This window comes from Mus caroli, chromosome 6 (assembly GCF_900094665.2).
Source record: "Mus caroli chromosome 6, CAROLI_EIJ_v1.1, whole genome shotgun sequence".
Lineage (NCBI taxonomy): Eukaryota > Metazoa > Chordata > Mammalia > Rodentia > Muridae > Mus > Mus caroli.
The window spans coordinates 69436495-69448605 of NC_034575.1; the positions used below are offsets into that span (position 1 = coordinate 69436495).

At 48.9% G+C, this 12111-nt stretch overlaps 1 protein-coding gene across 4 annotated transcripts in view; it reads right to left on the bottom strand.

Moving 5' to 3' along the window:
* The window catches only part of Elmod3 (ELMO domain containing 3), a 34543-nt gene that overhangs the window by 4792 nt on the left and 17640 nt on the right, over positions 1–12111 (bottom strand). For all 4 annotated transcript variants that reach the window (XM_021164708.2, XM_021164709.2, XM_021164710.2 and 1 more), the window contains 5 exons: positions 11715–11783; positions 11039–11130; positions 8961–9084; positions 8651–8773; positions 7047–7177 (listed from right to left, as the gene is read on the bottom strand). In XM_021164708.2, coding sequence (XP_021020367.1) covers positions 7047–7177; positions 8651–8773; positions 8961–9084; positions 11039–11130; positions 11715–11783 — 539 coding nt within the window. The remainder of the gene's footprint in view (positions 1–7046; positions 7178–8650; positions 8774–8960; positions 9085–11038; positions 11131–11714; positions 11784–12111) is intronic.

Consider the following 12111-nt stretch of genomic DNA (forward strand, 5'->3'; position numbering starts at 1 on the left):
TCTTTTTTTTTTTTTTTTTTTTTTTTTGGTTTTTGAGACAGGGTTTCTCTGTGTAGCCCTGGCTGTCCTGGAACTCACTCTGTAGACCAGGCTGGCTTCAAACCCAGAAATCTGCTTGCCTCTGCCTCCAAGTGCTGGGATTAAAGGCGTGTGCCACTACTGCCTGACTGTTTTTAATTTTATATGTATGGTTATGTTGCCTGTATGTATGTCCATGTAACATATGTATGCCTGGCAGGTCAAAATAAGGTGAAACTCCTGGGACTGGAGTTATACACAGTTGTCAGGTGCCATTTGGGTGCTGGAAATCAACCTGGGTCCTCTGGAAGAGTAGCCAGTGCTCTTAACTACTGAGTCATTTCTCTAGGCCTGCAAATTTTTTCTTAATTATATTCATGTATGTACATGTGTGTGTGTGTGTGTGTGCACATGCCACGGCTCATGTGTGAAGGCCAGAGGACAGTCTGTAGTAGTCAATTCTCTCTTTCTACTATGTGGAGACTGGGGTTCAAACTCAAGTCCTGGCGTTGGCAGGAAGGGCCTGTACCTGCTGAGCCATCTCAATGTCCCTCAGCCATCTTTTTAGGAGTAAACAGAAGCGGCTATGGTTGAACATGTTCCAAAGATTGCATCTGGAAGACGCCATGTTTTGGAGGATTATAGGGCAGGAGGTCAAATTTCACATTTGTTTTTCTGATGTTTTGTTTGTGTTTTAAGAACCCAAGGTGGCCTCAAACTCAGCGGCTCTCCCACCTGATCAGGTGTCACATAGGAACCTAGGATCACTAGTTAGGTTTGAGCTACAGTATACATGTACCGACTGCTTCCAAGGCTGAGGCTAGGGGGTCCCTGACTGGCCTGGGATCGTGACCACCTGTAACTTTAGTTCTCTAAGGAATCAGAGGCCTCCAACTCTGCAGGCCTTGCACGCACATGCACACACACAGACATATGTATCTTTGTAAAAGAAGTTGATGGGTGAAAATTTGAGGATAAACAAGGAATTTGCATAACCTTAAGGTATTTTTATGTAAAAAGTTATTAATTATAAGGGGAAAACATAAACTTTATAATAAATGAACATAGACCAGAGGACACCATTCTAACCAAAGCTAACTTCCTAGGAATAAGACACAGAGACATCCGGGCATGGTGGCGCACACCTTTAATCCCAGCACTTAGGAGGCAGAGGCAGGAATATTTCTGAGTTCGAGGTCAGCCTGGTCTACAGAGTGAGTTCCAGGCCAGCCAAGGCTATACAGAGAAACCCTGTCTCAAAAAACCAAACCAAACCAAACCAAACAAAACCAAACAAAACAAAAAAACCCACAGAGACAGTGTGTGCACCTTGGTACCAGGAAAAGCACATCACATTTGTGGTTCCATTTTGCCCAAATACATGCTCAAAATCATTTTGGAAAAAAAGAATGAGACAAACCAAAGTTGAGGGATATCCTACAAAATAACTGTGTCAAAGCCAAAGTCAGGGCAAAATAAACCTTCCTACAGGCTGAAGGGCTAAACGAGGCATGATAACAGGACGCAGTGAGACCCGGATACAAGAGCCTGGCATAGAAAACCAATGAGAGCAGAACAAAGGATGCTACAGATGTGCACTGGAGGCTGCTGCAGATGTGCACTGGAGGCTGCTGCAGATGTGCACTGGAGGCTGCTGCAGATGTGCACTGGAGGCGCTGCAGATGTGCACTAGAGGCTGCTGCAGATGTGCACTGGCCAATCATTCTTTGCTTCCTGCTCTGTCTAAAGCTACTTTTGTTTTGTTTGTTTGTCTTTGTTTTTGTTTTGTTTTTCAAGACAGGGTTTCTCTGTGTAGCTCTGGCTGTCCTGGAACTCACTCTGTAGACCAGGCCTGCCTCTGCCTCCCGAGAGCTGGGATTAAAGGCATGCGCCACCACACTCAGCTCTAAAGCTACTTTTGTATGTTTTCTGTAGATCTAAATCATTACACATTAAAGTGCTGGTCAGGAAGCAGAAGCAGGCGGAGCAGGAATTCAGGGCTACTTTTGGCTACAGAGTGAGTGTGAGGCCAGTCTGCTCTGTGACAGTGCTTGTGAGATGACTCAGCTGCTTTGCCACAAAGTCTGCAGACCTGGACCCACATGAGGATGTTCACTGCCGAGCTACTTCAGCAGGGGATGATCATATGCCCTGTCCTGGCCTCCACAGGACCCTGCACTCATGTGCACATACCTACATAAAAACATGTATGTATACAAAGGATTTAAAATAATGGCCAGAGAGATGGCTCAGTGGTTAAGAGTGATGGCTGCTTTTCTACACACATACATGAGTTTGATTCCCAAAACCCACATAGTGGCTCACAACCTCTGTAGCTCATTTTCAGGGAATCTGATGTCTATGTACTCTGTGTGTGTTTTCTCAAAGTGCATGTGTGTGTGTTTTCCTGTCCATACACATAAAAGTAAAAATCAAAGTATTTTTTTAAAGTGCATTGGTCAAAGACAATGATGATCTGAGACAGTATGACCTGATGACTAAGGTGCAGTCAGGGATCCAAACCATCTTCCTTTCCTTCATTCTTACACTCGCCTTTATTGCTCTATGAAATAGGTTAATTCTTATTTTTATTTAATTCTTCACAATTTCACACATGCATGCACAGGCGCACGCGCGCACACACACACACACACACATTGATTGTATCCCCCTCAACACCCCACCTAACCCCTTTCTCCCACGGAACCCTCCCGAGCCGTCCTCCCACCCACTTCACATCTCCCGTGTGGCCCACTGCACTTAACTAGGCGTGCTGCATGCACGGATGAGCACAGGTGAGGGCTGCTGACAGTTATTCTGCATTGTCAACTTGGCAGGATCTAGAGTCCTGGCTTCGAGGGATTATCTAGATTAAGTTAACTGCGGGGGACCCACCCTAAACGTTGGTGGTGCCATCCATGGTCTAGTGCCCCGGACTGAAAGAGAAGGAGATACGGAGCAGATTTCTCATTGCCTCTGCTCCCTGAGTGTGGGTACCACATGGCCATGTGCGACCAAGGAAGTCCTCCCTGAAGCTGCCTTGGTCAGGGAACTTGTCCCAGCCACACAGAAGTAACTAACACAACACTTCCACTTATTTATTCAAAAATACCAGGGCCCATCTTATTTTTGAAACAGGGTCTCATGTAGCCCAGGCTGGCCTGGAATGTACCATGTACTTCTGAGGGTGGCCTTGAACCACTGACTTTCCTGCCTCCATTACATGATCAGTGCATGGTCTCACCTAGCTTCACTTGGTTCTTTGCCCTTCTTCCCGTGGTTACTGTGCACCCCTCTCCCCGACTCCAGGGTCATGACTGGTTTCCTGTGCTCCAAGCCTAATAAAACTCCTGGCAACCCTTGGTCTGTCTCTATCTTTTACCTTTCCCCTACTTCCCAAATGTGCCACTGTGTTCCTGGCACAAGTGTTGTGCTCGATGTGTGACGCCCACTGCTGGACAATAAGCTTCCGATTACCAGCAACTGTTCCTGTGAATAAATATTCACTCTATTTGTGGGCCTGGCGCTCTGCTGGGGACATAGTTTCCAAGCAGTGCTGTGAGGCATTCAGGGTCCTTTCTCACAGTGCTCCTCCCCTGGGGCTGGAGTGTGTATAAATGTGGAGGGATGGCGGTACCCTGCTTGTAAACCACTCTCCCCATTCCTCCCTGCAAGCTTCCAGCATTTTTTTTTTTATTTTTATTTTTTTAAGGACAGGGTCTCAGCTATTCAAGGCTGGCTTCTAAGTCACTGCGTAGCTCAGGATGACCTGGACTTGTGATCCGACCTCTACCTCCTGAGTGCTGGAGTCGCAGGTGTGCAGCACAATGCTCGGTTTGCACCGAGGACTGAACACTGGCCTTGTGGATGCGAGGCAGGCACTCTAGCAACTGAGCCACATTCCCAGTCCCCAGCCCCTTCTGAGACAGGGTTCCACTGTGTCACCTTGGCTGCCCTGCATTTCTCTATATAGATCTGGCTGGCCTTGAACTCACGACAGATCTTTCTGCCTCTGACTCCCAGAGTACTGGGATTAAAGGTGTGGGCTACCATACTCAGTTAAAGTTCTTAAAATAGGATCTTCTGGGTTGGAGAGATGGCTCAGCCGTTAAGAACACTGTCTGCTCGTCTAGAGGTCCTGAGCTCAATCCCCAGCAACGACATGGTGGCTCACAACCATCTGTAATGGGATCTGAAGCCCTCTGCTGGCACGCTGGTGTGCATGCAGCTAGGGTACTCATACATAAAATTAAAAAAAAACTTTAAAAAATAGTTATACAAGTTATTGTTTACTGTTAGTAGATAGATAGATAGATAGATAGATAGATAGATAGATAGATAGATAAAGGGTCCACTGTATCCAAGGATGGCTTTGAACTTGCTGTGAGGCCTAGGATGACCTTGAATTTACAAGTATGCCCTAACATGTCAGGTCCTGGGGACCTCTGATATAAATTATATTGGTAAACTGTCATGTGCTGTTGGCGCTTGCTGGCAGCTGACTCTTGAGAACAGGAGTCCCTGTCTCAGATTCAAGCCTGTTTATCTCAGGTGTCCTGGGTCAGCCTGGCTCCCACTCCTGTAAGAGGGAGGAGGGAGGCTAGTAAGTAACTAAGGGCATTAAAGACTACTCTGTCGAGACCCGCTGGCAGGAAGGAAACCATCTCCAACAGAGGTCCCTCTTGTTTACTCATGGATAAAACTGCCTGCAGTGGGAAGGAGAGGCTGGAGGCTTCCCCGTGGAGAACGCGCCCTGCTTTGCCCAGGACTCTCTCAGTCTGGCAGCTCAGCAGGACTGTTTGGGTAGGGTTCCCCCTACTTCTGCTGCCTGTGGTAACTGCCTGATTTGATGAACACTCACCTGTTACTTGATATTTATCCTTTTACCTATGTTTGTTATATGCTTAATAAACTCACTCATTCAAAACTGGGAATCCGTGTGCCACAGACATTCTCTGGCTGGAACAGAACTGAACGTAGGGTTGTGTGCACTCTAGGCAAGCCTTCTACCAACTGAGCTGTGTCTCAAACCCCAAGGCACTGAGGCTGATGTCTGTTGTCACATAATACTTCCCACTTACAACTTTTCTGTACATTTGAAATTTCCTAACATAGCTACTTGACAAGGTGCCCTCACACATGTGATCTTGCCACCAGGGAGGCTGGAGCAGGAGGATCACTATGTATTTAAGGACAATCTGGGCTACCCAGTGAGTTCCAAGATGGCCTGGACAACAGAGGGAAATGCTGACTCAAAAATTAACAAAACAAAGTAAAATAGGGGGCCAGAGAAGTGGCTTGGAGGCTAGGAGGTCTAAGGCTGCTCTTGCAAAGGATTGGAGTTTGGTCCCAGCACCCACACCAGGCAGCTCACAGCCACCTCCAGGGGATCCTATGCCCTCTTCTGGGCTCCATGGCACCTGCACACATGTGCACACAAGTAAAATAAAAATCTTTTTAATGTGCATTGGTGTTTTGCATGCATGTATGTCTATGTGAGGGTGTCAAATCTTGGAGCTGGATTACAGACCGTTGTGAGCTTCCAGTGGGTGCTGGGAATCAAACCCAGGTCCTCTGGAAGAGCAGCTAGTGCTCCTAACTGCTGAGCTATCTCTCCAGCCACAAATAAAAATAAAATCTTAAAAACAAAAAAGCAAAATATAAACAAGAATATATGCCCCCCACCCCCAACATGACTAAATCTCTTAAACCCAGTCACCCGTCCTGGTTCCCCTTTGCAGTGAGATCCTCTGAAAAACACATCTTTCTTTACTGTCTCAATTTATTTCCCCAACTCTACAAGAGCCCTGTGAGGCGGCATGTATTATGCTGTTCGAGCTTTGAGCGGCTGCACCTGATGAAACACAGGGACAGACCTGGAATCCTGCTCTCTGGCCTGCTTCCTTGGTGACACCTCGTGTCATGTCCCCAGCATGCCCCTCTCTTGTGACCTTTGCTCCTCCTGCACCCTCTGGAACCCCAGGCACCACAGACACAGTCCTGGCCAACATGCCACCTCCTTCTAGGCTCCATTTATCTCCTGAGAGCTGCCCTGACCCCACCACTAACCACTGTGTCCCTACCTTACATGACACCCTTCTAATGGATTCTGGAATTCATTCAGTGTATTGGCACCTCTGCTGGAAGGATCCTGGTCTGTTTTGCTCTCTGACTCATCCCAAGTATCATAAAACATATATCTACGAGGGTGGGTGGGGATTCGGAAGAGATCTTTGTTCACTGAACAAATTAATTGCTGGCCCCAGGAATTAGAGGAGGTAAATGGGAGGAAGCAGGCCACATCTGTCTTCTCTGGAGGGAACACTATCTTTCACTACATGGAAAAAAATAATCAGACCTATTCCAAAGGGCAGGGGGCTACTAGGGGGTTACCAAAACCATCACTGGGCTGATGATAAGACCAAGAAAGAAGCTACCAATACCGGAAGCAGCAACCCCTCTGTGCGCCTAGTGCATCTGATCATAGACAACTGGAGCTAACAGTCATGATGGTTAATGTTGACTAAAGGCCAGTGTCTGAAATCGCCTGGGATATGGGCCTGGGGGCATGCTAACAACAGATTATCTTGACTATGTTGTTGGTAGGGAGACACACATCTTAATTGTGGGCAGGGAATCTAGAACCACACGAAATGGACAAGGCAGCTGGACACTTAGCATTCTTGCAGTTACTGCTCTGTTGCTGGACTGCGGTCCAATGTGACCAGCTGCTGTGACTCCCTGGCACTCAGGTCCTGTAGCCTCAAACTGTGAGCAAAACCAAACTCCTCCTTCCTCGCTAGCTTCACCACAGCCACAGAATCGAAGACAAGGCTTTATGATTTTCATCTTGCAGGTAATGAAATCAAAGTTCTGAGAGATCAGGAATTTGCTAAAGACCAACAGCTAGCGAATGCCTGCGCCCAGACTCCAAGGCATCTGACAGAGAAGCCACTCCTAGCTCATCTCCGCCATCCACACACTGAACTGTGCAGTCCTCAGCCTTTGTCTTCCCACCAGAACCCTACCTGGATATGGTGATGAGACAGGCGGAAGATCTCCTGGGCCATCAGCAACGTCTTTGAATCCATGACCAGGTAGAGTAGGTGCAGGAGGGCCAGGAAGCCTGCTCCCCGGAGGTCTGTGGCTGGGTTTGCTCCTGTAGCGGGAACCAGGGTGTAACAGTGAGCAAGAAAGCAGTCCTGATCCCTTGAGTGCCCAGGACATAGCTGCATCGCTGCCCTGACATTGGCTCTGCCAGGTTGGGGGGTTGGTGGGGGATGAGAGCCCTGCACATGTGTGTCAACATGCGGGTCTTCCCAGCACTTGGGAGGTAGAGACAGGAGGATGAGACATTTAAAGTCATCATTGTCTGCATAGCCAGCAGACAGATATAAGAGGAGGAACGTCTCTAACTGATACAGGCCTACCCTTTCTCCTGTATCTCCACCATGTTGTGACACAGTAAGATGGCCCTCAACTCATGTCGAGGAGATTCTGAGGCCATGCTCTTAGACATCACACCATCAGAATCATGAGCCAAATAAGCTGCTATTTTCTAAACATTACCCAGGCTTAAGTATTTTGTAACAGCAACAGGAAACAGATAAGGGCGGACCACAAAGGTTCCAGAAAAGCTTACTCTCTAGCCAAATGGTTAGGAGAAGGGCAGTGAGACACAGTCAACTTAGATAACACCCAACTTATCCCAACCAAACACCACAGAGATGCACATGGCCCCACTCCTTTTCTTCCTCCTCCTCCTCTTTCTCCTCCTCCTTCTCTTCCTTCTGTTTCTCCCCCTTTCTCTTCTTCTTCTTCCTTCTCAGTGAGGGCCCAAGTACCTAACATTTCTGATGGTCAAGATAATCCCTACTTCCAAAGATGACCACACTCTGAACCGCAGAATCTAGGAACGCAGCACACGGCAAAATCCAGGCTGGCCTCCAACCTGCTATGCAGCTGATATGACTTCTGACCCACTGCCTCCATTTCTCCAGTGCTGGACGTGCATGTGTATGAGACTGCATCATTTTATGGGGTGGGGGGGATTGAATGCAGGGCTTCGTGCATGCTAGGTGAGTGCCCTACAACTAAGCTACATCTCCTAGTCAAATCTGTTACAACTGTAAAAAACTATGACAGCCCTGGCTGACCTGGAACTTGCTCTGTCGACCTGGCTGGCCTCAAACTCACAGAGATCTGCCTGCTTCTGCCTCCTGTGTGCTGAGATTAAAGGTATGTACAGCTGTGCCCTGAAATACAGTTTCTTATTTACAAATGTAGTGGTAGGATTTGGGAAAAAAAATAGTACAGGCTGAGGATGCAGCTCAGTGGTCAGAGGCCTGGGTTACAGGTCCAGCACCACACACATCGGGCACAGCACAAGCAAAGCAGATTCAAATGACATCACTCCCATGTGTGCCACTAAAGTGCTTCCTGACAGATGGCAGAGCTCCAAATGACAAGTTCTCCATCCCTCTCAGCCATACTCGGCACACTCCCGTGTGCTGCTCCTGAGGCCCTCCAGTCTTCTGTACCCTCCTAGATGTCCCTCGTCACTTAAGATGGCCTCTCCTCTCCCTCTGGAAGCAATCAGACAAGGAAAGCAAGATGGGCGCTTTTCTCTCACCCTGGAAGCCCAGGTCTTCCCAATGGTCTCCGTGAAGGGCACAGTCGAACTTGGAGCCAGTCAGCTTCTTGTAGATGGTCTGGAGCACTCGGCCATGCGTTGGGTTTTGGCTGTCCAGGCCACCTGCCCCAAAACATGCACACTTTCTACTAGGCTGTCCCCAGGGAGAAACCAATGCTTCCTGGAGGATGGGACACTGAACGATGTCAGGACACGCTACAGCGTCCAGGAAGAACATCCTCCTGTTCTCATGGCAACTGAAATGGACAAGAGCCTAGGCATGTGCCCTGGGGTTGCCTCTCGCACTCACACTGAGCAATGGTGAGAACCAAGTCTCTTTCTTCCCGAAGACCCTGGTGCAGCTTTGGCGGCCCGAAGAGGCAATGCCGGAGTGCGGCGAGCCCAGTCCTTTGAATAGTGGGCTGGATTCTTTTCTGAGAAGGAGAGAACAGACAATCTACTCAAACTTTTATCAACCAGTGACTGTCTGTCAGCTTGTGTTTGGACCTGGAGAAGGAGGAGCCAGGAGGCAGCAGTGAGACTTCCAAGGCAGGCACTCCCAGCTCCCAGACTCTTTGTGGGATGTCCTTTGGTGGAGGCAGTCCCAGCATGTGGTCTCCTGGGCTTTTTCAGGACTAGCTACTGACTGCCCAGTAAGGCTCAGCTGTGTCCGCATGACCATGTCATGCCTGATACGAGGGAAAAGCCAGGTGTCCACCCTTCATACGGCTTTCTGTTTCTCTGAGGATATGGATCCCAGAATTCAGCTCATCCAAGCTTCCACTGATGCAAGGGCCAGTGGGCACTCGTGAGTCAGATGTCCCTCCTAAACTACGTCATGCTGGCTCCCCAAAGCCAGGGTCACCACTGCCTGCCTTACAAGGTTCTGGGTTCTGGCATCTTCTGGCCTCCTGTGGCAGCTTCTGTCTCTTTAGCCCCTCTGATGAAATAGGCTTTAGATGAATACCTGAAACCACATCCCGCTAACCTTACTGCAGGTCGCTCAAGACAGCCCACAAAAGCCCTCAGTCTGCTTATCCCTCACACTCCTTTCCCCAACCCTGCTTTATTATTAGTGTGTGTGTGTGTGTGTGTGTGTGTGTGTGTGTGTGTGTGTGATATGTATGCAGGTCAGAGGACGCTGTGGTGTCAGCTTTCACTTCCCACCTTTACATGGGTTCTGAGGAAGGAACTCAGGTCACAGGGCATGTATGGCAAAAGCCTTTATCCACTTGTGTGCTCTCCCACACAACTTTTTGAGACAAAGGATTTCTATGTAGCCCAGGCTGGCCTTGGACTTATGCTTTCTCTGCCTCAGCCTCCTGAGTGCTGGAATTATACGTGTGTGCCATCATACTTAGTATCCACACCTTTTAAAAAGATTTATTTTATTTTATGTGCATGAGGGCTAAGCCTCACTGGTCAGTTAACAGCTCATTCTGAAAAAGCCCGGATGTATGTACACCATGCGTGCTTGGTGCCTGAGGTGGGCCTCAGGTGGGCAGAGGAGGGTGTAGAATCCCTGGCACTGGGATAATGGAGGGTGTTGAGCTGACATGAAGGTGCTGGGATAGCAACCCAGTCCTCTGCAAAAGCACGTGTTCTTAACTGCTAAGCTGTCTATCTCGCCAGCCCTCAGCATCTTTCCTAACTTTCTAAATTATATTGGGAATGGCAGTGCATGCTTATAATGCTGATACTCAAGAGGCTGAGGCAGAAGAATTGCCTTGAGTTTATCACCAACCCTGGCAACACCGTGAGCTCCAGTTCAGCCAGGGCTGCACAATGAGACTTTGTTTCAAAAATAAATAAATGTAATGAAATTTACAAACAGCGTCTGGCTCCTACAGGGAATTTCCCTCCATCTGCCATGATGTACTTTGCTTCCCAGACAGTTCCTTGCTTCCCCAAAGGCTACTTGGACTTTAACTCCATAATTCCCATTCCTAAGAGGGGAAAACATGGGGTATTTGCACATGGTCTGAATCCCTGAACTGCCAGATTTCCTCAGGCTCCATTCCACAAAGGTTAGCAGGAGCCTACACGAACCCTGGGTTCTCAGAGCTGGCTCATGGGTTAAGAGTGCTTGCTCTTCCAAAAGCCCTGGATTCAGTTCCCAGCGCTGAAACACAAACCACCTGTAACTCCAGTCCCAGAGCAGCCAACGTCCTCGGACCACCACAAGGCACCTGCATACTCCTGGCTTGGGGCATTTTGTAGCTGGCTGAAAGCATGGGCAATCTTCTTGCCTCTGTAATGCTGGGATTAGAGGCGTGAGTCACCAAATCTGGTTCTTTGGCTATCTGAGATCCTGCACCTCAGGGTTTCTTAGGTGAGAGGGTCCTGTGCCCGCCGAGCATGCAGAAGCACTCTTCCCTGCAGCCATACCTTGAAAGAGGAAAGGTCCACGCTCTGGAAGTGCTCCAGGGCCTCGCTGAAGGAGATGAGCTGGCCAGGCTGCTGGGAGCGGACTCCACTCTCTAGATAAAAGAGAAGACGTCCAAAGACGCAGGAGAGTGGTTGTCCTTTCAGCAAACATCCACTGGTTGTCACCTCTAAACCAAGCATGGGCTACTAACTTGTCACCAGCAATATAGGTGGTGGCTGTTATCAGTTACTGTGACATCTCTCCTTAGCTTGGTGAAGTTTGGGTGAGAACCAGATGGTCTCTAGTCTCCCACTAAATTTGTCAGAAATAGACCTGAGACAATTGTCCCCAACCTTCAGAGACTGCCAGCAGATGTCTTCTATAGGGGCCCTCACTGCCCCGGTGGGGCCCCCATCCTTGTCCCCCTTCAGGGGCTAACCTGACGAGGCCCTCTTGTCCTCCCTTGACACTGGCTGTAGGGTGAGCAACAATGGCCTCCTTGCCCTGTAGTGTTCTTTCTCTACTTCATGTAGTAGGATGTCCTTTTAGGATTTGTGGATAAGATTCTATTTGATGTCAAATAACTAGAGTGAGAGTGTTCAAGGACTCGTCTTCTAGTCCCAGTCACAGGTGCGCTGGCTGGTGGTGGCTTTGCTGGTAGCTGTGCGGGACAGCACTGTTTGTTTCCACACTTACCTATGTCTGGATGGATGGTGTCCACCACTTCCCACTCTTCCTGGGCTCTGAGGACCTCTTCACTCACAACTGTAACGATGAGAAAAGGAGGCTCTGTGAGCTCTGGGCCTGAAGCCCCTGTCACACAGCCCCTCCCCGACCCCACAGCTGTCCAATGGCCTTCAGGAAGCAGCAAGGATTACATCAGGTTATCGTGTCTGAATCCTGGTGGCTTCTTTGGGGAAACCAAGAAGGACACCAGAAGCACTTTAAGAAAACCAGAGGGGGGGGCTGGTGAGATGGCTCAGTGGGTAAGAGCACCCGACTGCTCTTCCGAAGGTCTGGAGTTCAAATCCCAGCAACCACATGGTGGCTCACAACCATCCGTAACGAGATCTGACTCCCTCTTCTGGTGTGT